The 21773-nt window shown below is 47.0% G+C and overlaps 1 protein-coding gene across 1 annotated transcript; it reads right to left on the reverse strand.

Moving 5' to 3' along the window:
• Positions 1-1743: 1743 nt before the first annotated feature.
• On the reverse strand, positions 1744-5438 carry KCNK6 (potassium two pore domain channel subfamily K member 6). Its single transcript, XM_036746256.1, has 3 exons — positions 4566-5438; positions 2716-3111; positions 1744-2412 (listed from the first exon to the last, which is right to left on the reverse strand). Exons 1-3 carry the CDS (start codon positions 4870-4872, stop codon positions 2192-2194), a joined length of 924 nt encoding a protein of 307 aa, XP_036602151.1. The 5' UTR covers positions 4873-5438; the 3' UTR covers positions 1744-2191.
• Positions 5439-21773: the final 16335 nt, after the last annotated feature.

Here is a 21773-nt window from a genome sequence, read left to right on the forward strand (position 1 = left end):
CATGAGGTGGAAAAAAAAATGGCAAACCACTCCAGCATGTCTGCCAAGAAAACCCCAGATGGGGTCATGAAGAGTCAGACACAACTGAAAAAAAAAAATAGCTGAACAAAAAAATGCTGAATGTGTGCTTTTTTTCAGCCATCATCGGTATTCCTGATTTTGTGCCAAACTGATCTTGCTCTGAGCTTGTAGAAATATTTTAAAAATCATCATTTTCTCAGCATCTTTATCTCAAATCCTGGGCCCCACCTGAATACAAAATCTTGTCAATAATAATAATTTATTTATATATTTATATAATGCTTTATCCTCACAACAACCTTGAGAGGTAGGTACTATTTTTTTCCCATTATACAAATGGGGAAACTGAGGAAGATTTATGGTTAAGTGGCTTGTCCCGGTACTTAATCAGTTGTTCTGTTGTGTCTTCTTCATGAACCCATTTGGGATCTTCTTGGCAGAGATACTGGAGTGGTTCACCATTTCCTTCTCTAGCTCATGTTACAGATGATGAAACTGGGGTAAGCAGGGTGAAGTGATTTGCCCAAGGTCACATAGTAAGTGTCTGAGCCTGGATTCGGACCCAGAAGAGGAGTCTTCCTGACTGCAGACCCACTGCTCTATGTACTATGGTGACACCTAGCAGCTTAATCAGTATTATAGTCTGAAATCCTTTTCAGAGCATTTTCCAAGACCCAACTTTTTGAAATGGAAACTAAGTCAAAGTTTGGGGGACTGGGAAAGGGAAAGAGGCCCTGGCTTAATTCAATTATGAAGTCAGTCCATAGCATTTCTAAAACTGCCCTTGGATTCTGGACACCCTGCTAAGAGCTGAGCAGTACCACTTTTGACCACTGGAGGGAGGGAGAATCACTGTTCTGTGTGATGAATCCACAGTTTGTCTTTTGGTCTGAAGCTGATCATGGAATTCTGACTTTGTTCTTTAGCCTATAAATCGTATGTGGAAAACGGCTTAGGCAGAGATTTGCAAAGGCAGGGCAAATGGATTGGACCACTTTCCCTTTGGATTTTCCCTAGAAACAGATATGCTTATAATTAGAATCATTGGATTAAGAATTTTGTCTCTGACAGGGCAGGTTTGCGTCCCAAAATAGAGAGGCCAGAATTTTTCTTCCACCAGACTTGGGACCTGGTGCATTGTGGAGGAAGGGCAGAAGTCTTAGGGGTTGGAGAGTGGGCAGGGATAAAGGAAGGGGTCACTGGTCCTACTTGCAACTCTGCAAAAATTGCCTTTCCCCCCACCCTACCCCAAGCACATGATGCATTCTCATTTCGTTCCTATGGCCTGTAAAAGGTCAAAGACAAAACAGATAGGAATGAGTGAAGAAAAGAGGGGGGTGGGCCCTAAAGATAACAGCTTCCTAATTCTTCCCCTCCCAGATTTACTCTTTATGAAAGAAAACTAGGTGTCTTTTGTTTCAGTTCTTACCTAACCTTTAATTACTGAAGGGGCGTTGCCTCAGATAAACTGAGACCTGGGAAAGACCTTGATTTAAAAAGGCCAAGGTCTCCCCTGCATCGGGGGCCATCACCAGTCATCCTGACACAGCCTCACTTAAATCCAGCTCACTTGCAAGTCAAGACATCACCCTTCTGGGGCAGCTAGGTGGCACAGTGAGTAGAGCACCGGCCCTGAAGTCAGGAGGACCTGAGTTCAAATCCGGCCTCAGACACTTGACATGTACTAGCTGGGTGACCTTGGGCAAGTCACTTAACCCCAATTGCACTGCCCCCCCCTTCAAGAAAAAGGCTAGAGAGAATGACTTTACAGCTAACTTGCCTGGACAAGACCAGAACTCAGAAATCCCAACTCCTCTCTTGCAGAATTGGACCTTGTCTTCCCCTTCCTGGTTGCTCATCTGCCAAGCCAAGTCTTGTAAACATGGGCATTTATCTCCTCTTCACCCTGGGAAGGTGAACCTCTGAAGCCTGGCCAGAGACTCCTTCCCATCCCATGCCCTTTTCTCCCAGGACTCCCCCCACCCTTCCAAGTATACTTAGGCACAGGGGGAACGCTTTTGACTTGCAAAAAAATAAATGGTTGTAATATTATCCCATGCTAATGGGCAGCAGGGTTCAGGGATTAGACACAGAGGACTGTCATAGCAAGGATAAAAGTCTTGCCCTAGGCCCATACCTGGCCCTCAAGGCAGGGCCTAGGCAAAGGGGGCTACCGGGGGATGGCAGCATAGTCTGAGTGGGTGCCTGAGTTGAGCTGCTGGTGAGCGGGCTGAACCCTAGAGTCCAGGATATCTGTGTGCTCTTCTTCCTCATCCTCAGCCCCGCACTCCTGGGGCAGAAGGATGAGTTCAGTCAATCCATGTAGGTCAGCCATACGCCGGAAGGTCTGAAGAACTAGGGCCATGGCCACCAGCCCCAGGAACAGGTACACTGTGAGTGTGAGGGAAAGGAATGGAAAAGGCTTGACAATGGAAACAGCCTGCCCGTGCCATTGATTCCCACCCTCCAGGGATCCCCCCGGCCCATGCAGGATACAGGATAATCTTGGACATCGGCTGTTTCCTTTCAGACTGAGGTATGTGTGACTATGTATGTGTGTGTGTGTGTGTGTGTGTGTGTGTCTGTGTGATGGCTCCCTTTGCATAGGGTCATATCCCCTCCAAATTCCCCTAGCCAGCCATTTGCTAGAAGTTTAGGGATCCCAGATCCTCAGGTGGTGGAACCACTGCTTACCTGTGACCAGAACCTTGTAAAGGGCCCTGTTCTTCTGACCTTCCTGCTCACCAGGCACGTAGTCCCCTAGCCCAATGGTGGAAAGGGAGATAAAGCAGAAGTAGAAAGCATCAAGGAAAGTCCAGGCTTGCTCCAGGTAGGTGAAGATGGCAGCCGGCACCAGGAAGAAGATGGCCAGCACCCCTAGCAGTAGCAGTACCAGGTGCCAACGGGCCAGCAGCCTTCGGTCCCAGCCTCGGCGAAACTGCAGCCAGCGCAGCGGGGTGTGGGTCACCAGCAAGGCCACACGCTGGGCTGTGGCTGTCAGCACCAGCATGGTAAACGGCACCCCGAGCAAGGCAAAGAAGATGGAGAAGGCCTTGCCTGAATCCGACAGAGGGGTAGTATAGCCATAACCTAGATGTAGGAAGGAAGAACAGAAGTAACGAAGAGGAGTTGGCCTCATGGGTTGGGGGGGGACCCCAGGGAGTCAACAATTCCTGCTGAAGGATTGTGGATTTGAGTAAGCCAGTAAACCTCCTGGGGCCTCAGTTTCCCTACTGAAGCATTTGGGCTGAATGAGCTGAGGTCCCTTCAGGCTCTACAATCCTTTGACTTCTTCTTGGTCTCCACTTCTGGCTAGACTCCAGAGATCACTTAGTCTAAGCTTTTCTGAATACAGTCTTCCTGACTGGTTTCCCCCCAGCAACCCACTCTGGCTTAGTGTGTTCATAGGAAGTACCGAATGAACTATTTCTGCCATCCTAGATTTGGAAATGAAAGACACCTGTTTAGTCTGACTCTTATTCAACAGATGAAAAAAGAGAAGCCAAGTAAGTGACCCAGCATGACACAGGGGACTGTGGCAGGATCTGAAACCAGTTCTTGCTGACTCCCAAGTTGGCAACTACTCTGTCCACTAACACACATTGGCTCTGTTGAATCTGGTCCCATTTTGCTAGGAAGCTCCAATGGCTACCTCCCTGTTTTCATAGCTCTGAAGCGGTCCTCCTCCAGGAAGTCTTCTCTGATTACCTCTAAATAATCCCTTTGAGGAAGAGGTGGGGTTTAAAAAAAAAACCAAACAATTTCTGAGTCCCAATTCCTCTCCCCAGTACACTCAGGGCTTTCCATCCACAATGCCTTTTTTGGAAAAAATGGGCTAGATCTCCTTGACACTGAATCTCTGGGTCTTAAGCCAGGAGATGGAGAAAAGGAAGTGATTGGCTAGCTGTAGGATCCCTGGGCAAGGACTAGGGAGTCTGCTGGCCCAGTGGCACCCTGTACTGCTTCTACAGCTGACAGCATGAGGCCAAGCAGACCAAAGAAAGCTTCAGGCAGGTCAGTGGAGAGAGCAGGGCAGGGGCCAAAGAGCTAGGCAGGAGGCTGGAACCTCTGGCTCTACCTCCTGCTAGAGCACAGAGCAGGTCTAACCTGTCCCAGACCTAGGAGAGAGTACATGATCCCTCCCAGATGTGTCCTGAGGTTGGAGGGGGCAGGGAGAGGAAACTAGTGCTGGACTGGGGCCTTTTCCAGTGAACTGTCTCCTCTCCTCCTTCCAGACCTGGAAAGAAAGAAAGCTCGAGCTTCACACGTGGAGGGGGGGGAGGCTGAAAGGAGCTGGAATTTCCCCTCCTCTACTCCTTCCAGACCCCAGATTAAAAGCTAAAGCAAAGAGGAAGTTCTTGTATGTGGGAGGGGGGAGGGGAAGAAAAGACAGGGGAGGAAGGGGGGAGAAGGCAGAAGGGGAGGAAGGGGGAGAAGGCAGGAGAGGATGGAGTAGAGAAGCCGAGGAAAATCAGCCCGCGGGACGCAGGAGGCCCGGAGGGGCTGGGAGCTGGGCTCGTGTCGGAGGGCAGGGGCGAACTCACCCACGGTGCTGATGAGAGTGCTGGCGAAGAAGAGCGCTGAGGCGAAGTCCCAGCTGCTGGGCGCCGTGGCGTTGTGGAGAGCCGACACCCCGTGGCGCCCGGCCTCCAGCACCCGCACCAGGAAGCGTTCTAGCGTCGGATCGTCCAGGCACGGGCTGCTCTCCAGGAGCTCTCCCTTCAGCGCTCGCAGCTCAGCCCGCAGCCGGCTCTCGTGGGGCCGCTCGATCGCTGATACCACAAGGGCTCCCAGAGTCAGGTAGCCCGCGTATACCAGCAATGCCAGGGCCAGGAGCGCCCCCCGATTCATTGCCCCCAGACCCTCGCGGCTCCGGAGTCCCAGAGAGGGACCGAGGGAGCCTAGGGCTAGGCCAGAGAGACGCGCTCCTGGAGGAAAGACCGAAGCGCCCAGGATCAGGCCCTTCTTGGGTCCGGGGAGGGGGAGTAGGGGTGGGGGTGGAAGTGACTAGGGCAGGAAAATCGCACCCCCAGCGGGGAGACCCAGGTGTCCTGAAGCCGAGGGCTCCCTAGATTTGGGAAGATCCAGACCTCCGAGAGACCTTAGGTCAGGGAGACGCGCCCACGGCGCAGAAACCCAGGACTCCAGGAGAGAGGGCACCCTAGGGCCAGAGAAACTTGGCTCCGGAGGGGAGACCCAGGGGTCCGGGAGTGAGGGCCTCCCCCCAGGGCGGGACAGACGCGCCCCAGGCGGGGAGACCCAGGAGTAGGGGAGCGAGGATCGCTCCCCCCACTTCTGCCCGGGAGACCCTGGAAAAGAGCTGCGGCGGAGACCAACACAAAGTCTTGGGGCTCAGGCGACGTGTCCGACCCTGGGTGGAAAAGCAAAGCCCGGGTGAAGCTGCCAACAGGAGGAGCAAGTTTTGTCTCCAGACGCCTTCTGCCAGAGGCCCACCTCGGGGAGGGGCCTGATGGGGTAGCAAAGTAGAGGAGAAGAAAGGGGAGGAGAGGAAAAGAGGGGAGGGACCAAGGCGCAGGGAAGCCTCCAGACCGCGAGGCTCGATGAGAAGGTCTCCAGTATCTGGGCTCATCCAGGATCCCCGACGTCTCTCACCAGACCACGATCGCGCTGAGGGGTTGGGGTAGCCTCCTTCCTCTGGGCTAGCTGCCCAGAAGCCGCAATTGGAATTCCAGGACCCCACGTAGATCTGTGCCCCGCCTCCTACATCTGACTGTAGCTGGAAGGGCCGAGTGTTGACAGGAAGGCTAGCACGCCCAACTTTAGACCGAAGAAAGAAAAGAAAACCTACTTAGCTTTTAATTTTCCAATCAACCATTATCCCCTCGGGTGAAATGAGATCAGACCGGGACCGTACATCCGGAAGTACCTCTACTAAAGCTCAGTTCCGTAATCTTGCCCATAGATGCGACTGCTTGACTTGGTTCCCTTCCTGCAAGCCTCCCTTACACTCCTACGCCCACCCCAGCCGCACCCCAAAGGCAATATTACTCAGGCAGGCTTCCTCCTAGCCAGTATCGCCGACCACAAGCTGTTTCCTCCACATCCCCCTGCCCCAGAGACGCAGATACAAGCGTGCCTGAATAGGGTAACCTCCAAATCCAAGGGAAGGGAAGCTGAAGGAGGAAGAGGATCAGAGAGTGGGATACTGAGGGAGATGAGAGACTGAGGAACAGTGGGGACAGAGGAAAAGAGAGGAGAGAAAGCAAAGGGAAAGAGTGAGTGAGGTCACATACTGAAAAACGGGGTAAAATTCTGGAGAGAGAGTGAAGTCTAGGGCACAAGACTGAGGGGAGAGAAGGAAAGAGAGGGAGACTGAGGAACACAGCAGTCAGATACTGAAGAACAAGTGGCGTCTGAGGGATACAGACCTGAGAGCTGAGGCAGAAAGCCTGGACCATTCAGACAGTATTCACTGTCTGCCAGGCTCTGTGCTAAGTGCTTCACAATAATTAACCCATCTGATTCTCACAACAACCCTATGAAATAGGGGCTATTAGCACTCCCATTTTAGAGACGAGGAAACTGAGATAAAACTGGTTAAGTGAGCTGCCCAGGATCACGCAGCTAGTAAGTTCCTGAGACCAGATTTAAAAACTGGTCTTTCTGACTCCAGGCCCTGGGCTCTGTCCAATGGGCCACCTGGCTGCCCCTTAGGGACCTTTCTGGGAGATTCTGAAAGAAAATGTTATGGAAACCACCTGGATCTTAAAGTTCATCTGTCCTAGAGGATGAGGAGGCAGAGAAAGTCTATGGAGAAGCCCCTACTCCTATCCCAGAATGTTAACTCCTAGAGGGCAGGCAAGGATTGTTTCATTTTCTGCCTTTGTATCCCCAGCACCTCATCCAATGCTTGGTACATGTAGGCACATAATAAATGTTGTTTGGGGGTTTGTTTTTTTACAACAAATTAAACTTGTGAGAGTCTCCAGATTGGGGAGTTATTTTTTTTCCTTTTCTATGCCCATCATCTTAGCAAGCTCAAGCCTGGCACATAGTAGGGGCTTAGTCAACACTCCTAGTCAAATTCTATCTTTTTAGAGAAACTTCAAACGTTCTAGACTTCAATTCAAAAGATCTTCCTAAGAGACGGGCTGAAAAAGAACCTGGTTCTGGGTTAAGGAACAAAAGAAGCCAGCAGCTTCTAGGTCACATAGCTGCCTCCCACCAGCAGATACAGGAGACTGTATGGGGTGGATAATTGTGAAGACTTCACAGGGTATGTCTAATGGAGAGGTTTTGGGATTTGGCCTTGTAATTTTGGGAAGGCATGCCCTTCCCCACCTCTCTCTCAGATGTTAGAAGATAATGAACTTCCTGTGAGCTATTTGTTCTCTGCTCCGGGAAGGGTCTCTCCTTCCCCCATCCCATTTCTCCTCCTAGACTTTCAGACGCCACCTTGGCAGTTGAGTTCTGATAGGGAAAAACCTGAACGAACCGGATCAATCTTGGTCCTCTGTGTAGTTTTCTCGCCTAGACTGTAAGCCCACCTCCCCCCCCCCAGCCAATGGTGAGAAGGGATAGAGGTGGGTGGGAATCTTTTTCATTAAGAGTATAAATTAAGGCAGGTTCCCTTTTACCTTGCCTCCTCCATTATGGAGGTGTGCCCAAATCTTGCAAGGTTTGTAGAATAAATTTCCTTTGTTTCTCTTAAAGATGTCTCTCCTATTATTTAAAAATTCTGTCCCATACAAGACTTTGGAGGTAGGGGACACAGTGAACACCAATTTTGCCACCAAAAATGAAGTTGACTTAACAGACAGGAAATGGCTGACCGCCTCTGGCAGGCGGAGGAGGGGGGGGGGAAGGGTGGCATTTTGGAATCAGCTGTCTGAGCACTCAATCAACCATGGAGGAGTCCAGTTCAATGCCAAAGTAGAAGTATAAAGAACTGCAGATGGGTGGGACTTCTTCAAGTCAACTCTTGTGGGAAAGCAGAGGGAGGAATTCCCTTCCACAAATGTTTATTCAGCTCCAGTTCTATTCTATGCCTCAGTGCTGGGCAGGGAGCTAGAGATAGACCTAAGGAAACAGGACTTGCCTGACCTCTAGAAGCTTACTTTGACCTGGAAGGGGGGAGGGGAGATTGATGAGCATACAGATAAATAACCCTAGACCATTTGAGGAGGGTGAGGGCAACAGAAACAATCTGGGGAGGCTTTGCATAAACTGGGATTCTTAATCATTGTTGATGTCCTGGACCCCTTTGGCAGCCTGGTGATATCTATGGGGCCCTTCTCAAAATCATGTTTTTAGATGCATATGATAAAATATGGATATGCATATATATTATATTCATATAATAAATATGGGGCAGCTAGGTGGCACAGTAGATAGAGTGCTAACCTGGAAGACTCATATTCCTGAGTTCAAATCTAGCCTCCAACAGAGTGGCTTAGTCAACACTTCTAGTCAAATTCTATCTTTTTAGAGAAACTTCAGATATTCCAGACTTCAGTTCAAAAGATCTGCCTAAGAGAGGGGCTGAAAAAATAAAACCACATTAGTAGACTTGGCTCTTCTCAACAATGCAAGGTTCTAAGACAGCTCCAAAAGACTCATGATGGAAAAGGCTATCCACATCCAGAGAAAGAATTACGGAATCTGAATGCAGATTGAAGCAAACTATTTGACCTCTCTTTTTAAAAATTATTTTATTTTATTTTTGGTTTTGTTACATCTTTCTCATGGCAAGGATTGATAAAAGCCTGGAGTAAAAAGTAGCGCTTGACCTGAACTTAGACAAAACTAGATGCTACAAGATGGAATAAGGAAGAAGTTCCTTCCAGGCATGCAGGAGAGCCAGGACAAAGACATGGAGGCTGGAGATGGAGAGCCCTGTATGAGGAACAGTAAGGAGGCTGACTTACAGCATCTGTAGAATGGAGTAATATGCAATGAAGTGGGAAAGGTCGGTTACCACCTGGTTATGAAAGGTGTGAAATGTCAAACCAAGGATGAATGGAGATCACAGGGATTGCACAGGGGAGTGATTTAAGATTCAGGAAAACCAATTTGACAGCTGGGATAAGGATGGCTTGGAGGGGGCGGAGACAACTGAGGAGCTTATTGCAATAGTACAGGTGGGAGGCTGAGAGGTTCTAAATTAGAGTGGTATGGGGAAATATTGGGGGCAGGATTTTGAATGTGAAAGGGAAAAGAGATAAAGATGGGAGCTTGAGGCATGGCCAGTTGTGAAGCAGTGAGTGCTTCTACAGTGAGAGTAGATAACATCCATCACCCAGTTGTGTGACTTTCTCTAGAGGGTACCAGAGCAGGGTGGAGGGTATGGGTAACCCAGAGCTGGTGCTTGGCAAGGTATGTGGAGTGTGATAGGACGAGGGGACCTGGGATGTAAGTGGAGAGTATATAATGAAACTAGGGAAAGGAGACCAAAGGGAAAAGACGGGATGGATTAGCAGAATGGGGAAAGATCAAGCAACTGGAAGTTATGGGAAAGGATGAAAAATAGGCTGAGGAGGAATAAAACAGAGGAAGAGTTGAAAGGATAGGAGGAAGCCTGGAATGGAATAACATCAGGAATTAAACTCAGGATGAGCTCAGGTCGAGAAGGAAATCAAAGGACAAGAAGACTGGGTTTGTAAGAGTGCAAGAGTTCTGTTGGGGAAAATGTCAAAGAAGTGTTAGGATCACTACCCAGACTGGATGAGATGATGAAAGAGACAGAGACAGACAGACAGACAGACAGACAGACACACACACACACACACACACACACACACACACACACACAGCCAAGCTTTCAACTTTATTTAGCTTTTGTTTGCTCTGCCAAGGAGAATGACCTTTGGACTGGAAAGGGTGGAGCAAAAAAATGCTTCATAGGGATTTGATCCTCAAGCTAAGTAAGGACCTGGCAGGAAAGCACATTGCCCTCCTAGGAGGACTGGCAGGTAGGTAGGTAGGTAGGTAAAGCATTTGTTAAGTACTTATTATGTGTCACTCACTGGGCTAAGCGCTTGGGGCACAAAGAAGGGCAGAATCAAAGTCCCAGACCTCAGGTTTAGACATTCTTTTTTTCTTCCTTTTTCTTTTTTGCCAGGCAGTTGGGGTTAAGTGACTTGCCCAAGGTCACACAGCTAGTGCATCCAATATCTGAGGTCGCATTTGAACTGAGGTCCTCCTGACTCCAGCGTCGGTGCTCTACTCACTGTGCCACCTAGCTTCCCCAAGGAAGCTTCCATTCTAGTGAGGGAAGATCATACATAAAAGAAAAGCATCGAGTTGAGAGGACAGAGGTTGTCTCCAGCATGAGAAGGCAGCTGGAGACGGGAAGTCTGGAAAGTTTAGTTGTGAGTGAAGGGAAGCTTGACTGTGGCCCCTGGGCAGTCATTTACTGTTGCTGTAGTCAGTCCTGCTCTCTTAAAGAGTTTGATCAAAAGGATGATGTCTAGACTTGAGCATGAATTGGATTTGAGACAGTCATCAGCCTTGACCTCTCCTCCAGAGACATCCAGAAGTCAGTCGACTAGCATTTATTAAGCACCTACTGTGTGCCAATTGCTGGAGATACAAAGAAAGGTAAAAGACAGTCCCTTAGAGCTTATAATCTAAAGGGGGAGACAATATGTAACCAACTATGAACAACCAAGCTACAGACAGGCTAAATTGAAGGTAACCAACTGAAGGAAGGCACTACCGTTAAAGGGATCAGGAAACACTTCTTGAAGAAGGGAGGGCTTTAGTTGAGACTTGAAGGAAGCCAGAGAAGGAAGTGGAGATAAGAAAGGAGAGAGTTCCGGGCTTAGGGGTGTGTGAGGTAAATAAAATGTGAAGACTTCACAGGGAAGATATGTATAAATATATATCTATATCTACACTAAGAAATGTTTAAAAATCAAGAAATAGGAAAGTGAAAAAAAAAATTCTGAGGCTGTGAGAGTCTGATGGCTCAGCCTCTGGGAAAGTTTACCCTGAAACTTTTTGCTCTTTCTTCTGGTTCTGGTTTAAAGATTTGCTCAGTAAGGATATGGTTTTCCTTTGCTGTAAAAGTATTATAGAAGAATGGAGAGGGTCTCCCCCTCCCCTTATCCTATTCTCCTTCTTTAGATTTATAGATGTCACCTCACCTGTAATCATTAACTAAGGGAATGGGAATTGGAGTTTCTGTGCCTCAATTTCCTGGTTCTTTGTCTAGCTTTCGGGCTCAGATTGTAAGCCCACCTCCCAGCCAATGGTGAGAAGGGTCAGAGGTGGGTGGGAATTCTCTTGTGTTAGGTATAATTATTGGTGCTTTGCCCCTTGTAAAGCGTCTCCTTTGCTGGTTCTGCTCTGTGCTAGCAGAGGACACACAATTCTTGGGAATTGAATAAAATTTATTTCTGTTCTCACCCTGAGATGGCTCCTTATTATAAATTTAATTGGTGAGGGTCTTTCATCCCACACAAGGGGATGATCAGTGAGAATGCCCCAAGGCAGCAGATGAAGTCTTCTTCCAGGAACTGTGAAGAGGACAGGATCACTGGGAAACAGAGTGCATGGGGTCAGGGTAGAAGAGTAAGGTGTAAGAAGCCTGAAAAGGTAGAAAAGAATGACATGATATAGGGCTTTAAAACCCAAATAGAGGATTTTGGTTTTTTAGGCAATTAGGGAGTAAGTGAATTGTCCAGGATCATGTAGCTAAGTAATTTTGAGGTCAAATTTGAACTCAGGTCTTCCTGACTCCAGAGCTGGTATTCTATCTACTGTGCCACTGTGCTGCCCCAAGAATTTTATTTTTGATCCTGATGGCAATAGGGAGCCAACTGGAATTTAATGAACAAGGGGGTGACATGGTCAGGTTCATGCTTTGAGAAGATCAGTTTCACATTTGAGTGGAGGATGGATTGGAGTAGGGCAAGACTTGTGGTGATTGGATGCCCCAGCAGGCTACTGAAATAGTATCTAGATGTATGAGGTGATGAAGGCTTGCATCAGAGTGGTAGCAATGTCAGAAGAGAGAGAAGGGGGAGTAGACTAGGAAGAAGGACAAGACATAGCAGTAGATTGCACATAGGGGGAAGGGGTGTGTGAAAGAGAATGAGGAGTTATAGATGGCATTGAAGTTGCAAGCCTGAGGGACGGGGAGGATGATGGGATGTTCCAAAGCAAAAGGGAAGTTAGGAAGAGAGGAAGGTTTTGGGGAAAAGATCACGAGTCTAGTTTTGGATATGTTGAATTTAAGATGTCTACAAGACATCCAATTTGAGATGTCCAATAGGCATCTGGAAATATGAGATGGAAAGTCAACAGAAAGCTGACAAAGATTTGAGAATCCCCTACTGTAACAGCAATCAGGACAAGACTAGATTTTTTGCTGTTCTTCTCTTTTGGGATGCTAAGGCAACCAAGTGACTTTAATGAGTCTCGCCTTTGTTTTAATGGGGCAGGTAAAGTGGGATCTTTTTTGTCTTGGAGTGTTTCTCAGCACTAAGACAATCAGGAGTCATTGATTTGCATATGATATGGTGCTGGTGGTTGAGGAACTTTCCCACACCCTAAATGCTAAGTTGGCCCCAGCCCTCAGGATCCTGAACAGGGTATATGTACTGCAAGGTTAGCATTTGACTTTTGGGGGTACACTCATTGAAAGAGTGATGAGACTCTGGGCAAGCCATTGAAACAGCCTCCCCTGCCCGCCCCCCCTCGGCTTTGATAATCCAGATGTTGGTGCTTCTCTGGTAACTATGTATTGCTATGGATAGATTGGTTTGTGTTATTTGCTCTGTTTATAATGCATGCTTGTAATTTCTGTTTGTATTTGCCCTGAAGTTCAGGGGATCTTTTCCCCCTAAACTAAGTGAATGATAAATGTATGTTTAATTAAACTGAGATTGTTAACCTCTTAAAGTTGTTTTCCTTAGAAAAGCAGATCAAAGAACCTACGTTGGCAGCCCTTCTAGCAACATTGTTGTTACATCTGCTTGGGGATAATAATTAAATCCACAGGAAGCGATGAGATCACCAAGCAAAATAGTATACAGGGAGAAGAGAAGAAGGCTCAAGATAGCCCTGTGGAAAAGCTATGACTATCAGACTTGGCCTGGATGAAGATCCAGTAAAAGAGACTGGGAAACAGCAGTTTGGATAGATAATGATGAGATTTAGACTGTGGGAGCCCCCTTGAACTCCCCTTGAATCTTCCCACTAGATGAGGCATTTGCCTGAGACCATAAACCTTTCATTATTGCTGGGCCCAAATCTCCAGCCCTCCATTATCTGGCTAGTTTCCACCCTGTATCTTATCAAAGTGTCTATGCCTAAATCTGTTACCCTTAAACTAGCCTAGCTCTACATTGTCTGTTATCTCCAGGTAGCCTTCAGCTACTTCCCACCCTTAATCCATTCTCTTGGTTCCTGGAGTCTGACCTCACCCTAGTCCCATCAAGCTCCTCCTTAGACTCCTCCTCAAGACCCTCCCTAAACCCTTCCTCCCATCACCCCAGGACCACCCTAGATCCCTCCCACAATCTTCCTGTATATAAGTCTCATCTTGCCTCCATGAAGGTGCTCAGATTCTATCTACCTCAGATGGAATCTGGCCCACTTGTGAAAATGAGCATCACAAAGGGTGAGATTTCTTAAGACAACCCAATATGGTGAATCTGTAATAAACTTTGTCTTTCTCTGGCTGTGAGAAGGGCTTGAGTCGAATTCATTCGAGCGGGATCCAGCATGTTGGTATTTTGGGGTCTCCAGCACTCCTAAAAACATACCTCTTCATACAGTTCCCCAACCTCTTCAGTAAGAGAAAAACCAGGAGAGATGGGTAACATGAAAATCTAGAGAAGAAAAGCGTCAAGGAGAAGAGGGTGATCGGCAGTGTCCAAGGCTTCAGGGAAGTCCAGAAGGATGAAGATTGAGAAAAGGCCATTAGATTGGGTGATTATGAGACCAATGGTCATTTTGGAGAGGGCAATTTCTGTTGAGTAATGAGTTCAAAAGCCAGACTGTAGAGAGTCAAGAGAGTGAGAGGAAAGGAAGTAGATGGCCTTCTCAAGGTGTTTAGCCACAAAAGACAGGAGAGCTATAGGATGGTGGGTAGAGGGGATGGACAGACCAAGTGAGAGTTCTTTGAGGATGGAGGAGACCTGTTTGTAAGCAACAGGGAAGTAGCCAGTAGATAGAGAGACAGTGAAGATAAATGAGAGTGGGGATGATGGAAGGGGCATTCTGCCAGAGAAGACAAGATAGAATGAAATCACTTATGCATGTCAAGGAGAAGGGCCACCTCTTCACATGAAACAAGGATGTAGGAGGAGAAAGTGGCTGAAGAACTCTTAGTGATATGACATGGGTAGGAGGGGAGAGGGCATGCTCATGGCAAATGACCTCAATTTTTTTCAGTGAAATATGAAGCAAGGTTCTCAGCTGAAAGGAGAGGGAGGGGGGAGGGGGAGCCATGAGAGACTTGAGGAGAGCCCTTGTGGAGAGTGGAATAGTGATTCAATTAGGAAGATGTAAAAAGGCAGCTATTCAGTTCAGCAGATAGAGTACCCTGAGCCTGGAGGCAGGAAGATCTTAGTTCAAATCTGGCTACAGACATTTCCTAGCTATGTGACCCTGGGCAAGTCACTTCGACTTGTTTGCCTCTGTTTCCTCATCTGTCAAATGGGAAGGAAATGGCAATCCAGTCCATTATCTTTGCCAAGAAAACCCCAAATAAGGTCAATGAAGAGTCAGTTACGCTGAAAAGACTGAACAAAAAAAGATTGCCCTGTTACAGTGACAGCCCAGTTTAGATCATGTAACACAAATCTGTAGTGGACCCAGTCATCACAGGGTGATTTTCTTCAGCATCATTTAGTGTCATGTGAGTAGGAGTGAAGACAACAGATAGTGGGAATAATCCAGGACTGAGCTTGGCAGGGCAAGGTTTTTGATAGGATAAGGGGCCGAGAGACTTGAGATAAGAGGATGATGTGAGGTTGAACTGGTTCACCCTGAGGTTTAGATGAGGAAGGAAGGAGAGTATAACCAGTGCAGGGATAATGACCTGGGAAAGAACTCAGGGATTGGGGATTGGGAGTCAGCGTATGGACAAAGAAAGGTTTTCCAGGCAGAATGAAAGATGGAATTACAATAGAGTATTATAAGATAAGGGAATTTCAGCAGCTGGAAGCCAGAAGACCATATCTTGCCTCCCTCAACTACACCCCTCTTGTCAACAGAGAGCATGCAGTGATCAAACTCCACCAAAGAGGAGAGTATTATGCAAATTGGGCCTTTGAGCCAAGGGTGATACAGGAATATGGGAGTGGTTTTGTGGTTGATGGTAAGATCTAGGATATGACCATCTTTGTGTGTGGCTGAGGTGGAGGTGGAAAAGTAGGTCTCCTTATTCATGAAATGAATAAGTTGATTATAGATTCCATGACCATGAAATTGGAATTCCAAATGTTTGGAAGAGTGGCAATATGCATGCTGAGGTCCTCCTCTTAGGGGGAGTTGAGGAGAGAAAGATTATCAGTGAGATAATGACCAACTCCCTGACGAAGGAAGGAGTATCCAGCTGCCAAAATCTTGATTAAATGGTAAATATGGATTATATGCATTTTAGAGGGGGATTGTTTACTGGTAGAGAGCCTTGGAGTGGCAATATGGAGAAAGGAGTATTCCAATGCATTTACCACAACCAGTGAATAGAGGTTATGAGTGAAAGTGCCACCAGGGCTGAAAAGGCTGGCCAGGAAAGCTGTCATCAGAAGGGAGCCAGGCCTGTGAATGGATGCAAGGAGCAAGAAAGGAAAATATTCAGATGAAAGCCAGGCATTTCAGAAAACACAATGGAAGGTGTGGGAAGACTAAGAGGGGAATATTGAGGGGGTTTACTTGAGGGGGGTGGGACTAAGGGAACAGTCAGTGAGGGAAGGAGGTCAGCCTGGGTGTGTTGTCCTACCTAGTACATTAAGAGAGTTGGGCAGGTCTCAGCTCTTAAATCAACTGGCCCAGATGCACTCCATTCCAAGGCAAAGAAAGAACTGGGGAGTGGGGTTGCTGAGCAGTGGATCAGTGATATATGAAAGAAAGACCTTGATGAGTGGAGGAAATAGGTTAGTCCTTGTGTGAGGTAAATAAATAAAATGTGAAGACTTCACAGGGGAGGATGTATATAATATTCATATCTATATTCAGGAGTGTTTAGAAATCAAGACATAGGGAAGGGGAAGATTCTGAGGCTGTTGAGAACCTGTTTATTCAGCAGTCAGCCTCTGGGAAAGTTTCTTTTTTTTACTCTGAAACTTTTTGTGCTTTCTTATGGTTCTGGTTTAAAGATTTTGTTCAGTGTGAACAGGGTCATAATGACCTGTTTTCCTCTACTGTAAAGAACGGAGAGGGTTTCCCCCTCCCCTTATTCTATTCTCCTTCCTCAGATTTATAGATGTCACCTCACCTGTAATCATTAACTAAGGGAATGGGAATTGGAGTTTCTGTGCCTTTGTTTAGCTTTTCTCGCTCAGATTGTAAGCCTGCCTCCCAGTCCATGGTGAGAAGGGTCAGAGGTGGGCAGGTATAACATTGATGCTTTGCCCTTTGTATTCTGCCACCTCTGCTGGTTCAGCTAGTAGAGGATGCCCTATTCTCGAGAGAATTGAATAAAATTTAATTTCTGTCCCCACCTTGAGATGGCCCCTTATTAGTATTATTATTTGGTGAGGGTCAAATTACCCCACACAGTCCTGATTTTCAAAAATACATGAAGACAATGGAATCTATAAACTCTAGGTCCGTAGCTTGACTGATTCCTGGGAAAATTCTGAAATGTTAGAATTCCAGAATTCTAATTCATAGCCCAGTATTCTGGAGAGCTATCCCCCAAATCTCTTACCTCTTTGGCTCATTAGGATCCCATCCAGGGTCTGGGCTGGGAAATCCCTGAATAGCTCTTGCCTAGAGGTAATGGTATCCCCAGCTCCCATGCTAAATCAAGTTAGCAAGCAGTGAGTTTACTGTGGATAGGACAAGCTTTATTTTTACACACCACACCCCTAGTAAATGGACAAGCCACATAAAAGACTCCCCCTAAGTTATATTGTACTTTCTACAAGTAAGTGCATGTGGTATCCCCTCAAAAGAGAACAAACCTTAAGTTGCCAGGAGAGTAACCCTCTGAAGTTCTGGGGAGTCACTCTTTAACCCCACAGAGCTCCATACAAACATTAAGCATATGACCAGAACTTAGCACAGTGCCTGGCACATAGAAGGCACTTAATAAATGTTTACCAATTGATTGATTAATGACCAAGAGAGATGTCTATCCAGATTGGGGAGGGGGGTGAGGAATGACTGAATCTAGAGATCACCCCTTTCCTACCTAATACCCCACCCTAAGCAACGCTGGCTAACCATAAGGCTTGGAGACATTGATGGCCAAGCTGAGGTATCCCCTAGCTCAGATTTGAGACCACAAGCCCCTAGGCTTGCTGAGGCTGATGGCTTGTCTGGGCCAAGGTCAAGCTCAGGAGTAAGACTCTAGATAGCCCTATAGATCTGAAGAACCCAAGGGTCCTCAGTGGTCAGCAACTCACAACAGCCTGTAAGGACCATTTGGCTGGTAACCAAGTTAACTTACGATCTTCAAGGTGCCAAGAATGCAGTGATGTGTACTTTGTACCTAAACGCAACCCAGATGCTCTGAGTTGTATATGAAGTGATCTTACTGAAGCCTAGTCCTAACTATGTCACCTACTCCTCAGTGAGCTGTGAGCTGCTGTGTCTCCCTGTTACTTTTAAGTTTGACTATAAAGTTCTCTGTTTGGCACACACACACACACACACACACACACACACACACACACACACACACACAAGCTAGCGCACAGCCTTTCATAACCTAGCCCCTTCCTCCTTTGTCCTGTCTTCTTACACCTTATTCTCCTCCCAGCATGCTCTGCCCCAACTACACTGGCGAGGCATCTTGCTGTTCCTCACACATGATACTTGATGTGTTTGCACTGGCTATCCTGCATAGCTGGAACACTCTCCCTCCTTGCCTAACTCCTGCCTTCCTTTGAGACTCAGCTCCAGTTCCACCTTTGGGACCCTCTCCCTGACCCCCAAGTGCTTCCTCTGTGAGAATACCTTCCCCAGTTCCTTTCTCATGCTTTATAAAGCTCAGGGTCTGTCTGTCTGATCCAGTCTAGGAAGGAGAAGATGAAGATTCCCAACAATTCATAACTTACCGACACACGATGATTCATGCCCCCATTCCCATGGGACTTTTAGATTCTCCCCAAGTGTAAGTGATTCCACAAGAGTATATCCTCACATTATAGATGAGAAACCATTTACTGAATGGAATAGAAACTAAAAGATACAGCATTAAAACTCCCAAGTAGTTGAACTCGCTTCTCCTAAAGGGTCTGAAATCTTACCCACTGAGGGGCTGTAGCTGCTACTTTAAAATCTGTTGTCTCAACTAACTTTCTCTCTCTCTTTCTCTCTCCCCCTCTCTCTCCCCATCCTCTCTCTCTCTCTCTCTGTCTCTGTCTCTCTCTCTCTCCCTGTCTCTCCCTCTCTATGTCTCTGTCTCCGCATTCAGAGGTCATTTGTAGAGAAGGTCTATCAAGCATCACTCCCCTCCCTGCCCGCCCCCCCATATCCAAGTCACGAAGAAGAGTCAGAACCATCTCACCCCATGGTAGGTGGGGTGCCTCAAACAGGGACGATATTTATTTCTTAATGCATTGTTAGGTGAGACTGCAGGTAGGATGATCAGCAAGGTGGTGACCAGATGCCAGCCATTCCCCCACAAACCCACTGCAAACTCTCCATCCATCCTATCTCTCTCTGGCATATCTGTAATGTTCCTCCTCCCAAAATACCACCACCACCACCACCACCACCACCACCAAATACCTGGCACTTCTCTTTGTTATGAAATGTCCTGATGTAAGGAGTGACTTTACTTGATTCCACTTACATGAGCCCCGCTCCCCTGCAACAGTGTAGGGGAGTGCATAGGAAAAGAAAGCCCAGTCAAACCCATGTGTCATGTTTCTGCACATGCTCTATGTATCTGGTTACTACACGTAACCCTGATAGGTGATTCTGTTATATGTACTGTATGACACCTGAGTGTTCCGCCCCTATGCTACGTGGGCCATTGCCTTGTTTACAACCCTGATGGAGCTGCTACAGTGAAGCGTGCACGTGCACTGTGCTATGAGGTAGGAGAATTACTTGTGACTGTGACATGCTTAGTTACATATGTTTATATTATAAACCCATATTGATTCACCAGGATTCAGTCATGTCTGACTCTTCATGAGTCTTTGTTCATAGGGTTTTCTTGGCAAAGATAGTGGGCTGGTTTGCCATTTCTTCTCCAGTGTGCCCTCGTATTACAGATGAAGAAACGAGGCAAACAGGGTTAAGTGACTCACCCAGGGTCAGACAGCTGGGAAGTATCTGAGACCAGATTTGAACTGAGACCTTCCTGACTCCACTGCACCACCTAGCTGCTCCAGGTACAGTCACCAGGGTAGCATAGGTAATGTGTAGTGAGTGCAAAAGTTTTTACTGGGAGGAGGAAGTAAAAAGAGGCATTTCAGTCCATCTCCAGTACAGTAATGTATCTGTATCGTTTCACCTGCCCTTTCCTCCTGAGATACCACCATTGGGCCAAATTGCTTTCCACAAGATTTAGCAATGATCTTTTAATTGCTAAATGCAATGGCCTAGGGACAGCTAGTAGATAGAGCACTGGCCCTGGAGTCAGGAGGACCTGAGTTTAAATCTGATCTCAGATACACTTACTAGCTTGTGTGACCCTGGGCAAGTCACTTAACCCCAATTATCTCCCCCCTCCCCAAAATCCAGTGGCCATTTCTCAGTCCTATTCTCCATGAAACTTTGTGTAGCTTTTGGCATTGCTAAGCACCCTCTCCACCTTCCCAGAAGCTCTCTCCTCCCAGCATTTTTGTGACATTGTCTTCTCCTTCTATCTGACTGCTCCTTCCCCTCAGAAGACTCTTGGTCCACATCCCCGCCCAAGTACTTGGGTGTAACTCCAGGGTTCTAGCCTAGATTTTCTTGGGTCCTCTCTGATCTTGTCAGCTCTGGTGAATTAAATCATCATTTCTGCCCAGATGACTCCCACATCACGCATCCAGTTCTCATTTCTCTCCTAAGCATCAGTCCCACATTGAACAACCATATAATTTTTTCCCTCCTCCCTTCTTAACTTCTGGATTATCCAGGTTTACAACATTAGAGTCACCTTCTACTCTTCACTCCCCTTCACCCCGTATATCGGATTAGAGACTGAGACGTGTTCATTCCATTTCCACAATATTTCTCCCATCTGTCTCCTCTCGATTCTCACAGACACCACTCTAATTAAGGACCTCATTACCTTTCACCTGAATTCCTGATTTCTAATTGGTCTCCCTGAATTCACTGCAACAAGGGAATTCTATTATTCCTCCCTAATTAATTCCCTATCTCACTCCCCAAGGAAGCCTTCCCAAGCCTTCTCTTCCCTCCTCAAGCCTCCTAGCTCCTTCATCCCTCTCATTCAGATAAAGCTTTACTGAGAAAGTTGAGGCCAGTTGCCGGAAGCACCTTCTCCCATTCTCTTGATCTCAGAATTCCTTGACACAACTTTCTTCTTCTCTTCTCCAGTCTCTGATGAAGAAGTGGCCCTTCTTGGCAAGACCAACCCCTCAATTTATGCTATTGATCCCACCCCTTCCAGTCTTCTCCAGGAAGTTGCATGTTCAATTATCCCCACCTCCTCTAACTTTCAACCCCTCCCTACCCACAGGTTCCTTCCCTATTGCCTTCAACCAGTCCAAGACTCCCTAATCCTAACAAAAAAAACAAACAAAAAACACCTTCACTAGACCCTGCCTTCCCCTTATTATGCTAGGTTTCTCCTCTCTTTCTCAGCCAAATTCCTTGAAAAAGGTTTCCACGCTCACTGCCTCCACTTGAACTGTTCTCCAGTCTTTTGCAGTGTAGCTTTCTGGTTTCTGACTGTTTCACTCATCTGAAACTTCCCTCTCCAAATACCAATAACCTGTAAATCTGAGAGGTTTGTCTTGGTCCTTCTCAACTGATCTGTTGATTCTCCTCTCCTAGATAAATCTCTCCTCTGTAACTGCATGACTCTCTGCCTACCCATCCATAGTTTCTCCACTGGCTTTGCTATCTCATTAGTCACATCCCCCTCCCCCCAACCCCAATTCTGGGTGTTCAATTGATAAAGAAATACTTAATAAATGTAGCTAGGTGGTGAAGTGGATAGAACACCAGGCCTGGAGTCGAGAAGATCGGATCAAATCAGTTAACTAATGTAAAATTCTTTGCAAACCTCAAAGCGCTATAAAAATGCTAGCTAGTATGTGTTTATTATTTTCCACTTTATTTTTTATATCGTTTTATTACCATTATTAATTTGTTCTTATTTTCCCAAACAAGCTGTGAGCTCTTGGAGGGCAGTCGGCGTTTGGTTTGGGGGGTCCCCAGCACCCAGCATATGGCATCTTCCAAATTTCCCTGAGTTCTGTCTTTTTTGTTGGCTCTCCCAGGTAGGACTTGCTTTCTATGGATGCATGCGTTCTCTTCTGCGATTCCCAGTACCCTGAGGCCCTTGAGATGTTAAATGGCTTGTCTAGGGTTCCACAGCCAGGCTGGGTCAGAGACCAGGCTTAACCCTACTCTTTCCGACTCCTACACCGGCTCTCTTTGCCTCCAGTAACAGCCTCCAGCCTGCCTGGTGGAATGACTGA

The sequence above is a fragment of the Trichosurus vulpecula genome, chromosome 2 (genome assembly GCF_011100635.1).
Source record: "Trichosurus vulpecula isolate mTriVul1 chromosome 2, mTriVul1.pri, whole genome shotgun sequence".
NCBI lineage: Eukaryota > Metazoa > Chordata > Mammalia > Diprotodontia > Phalangeridae > Trichosurus > Trichosurus vulpecula.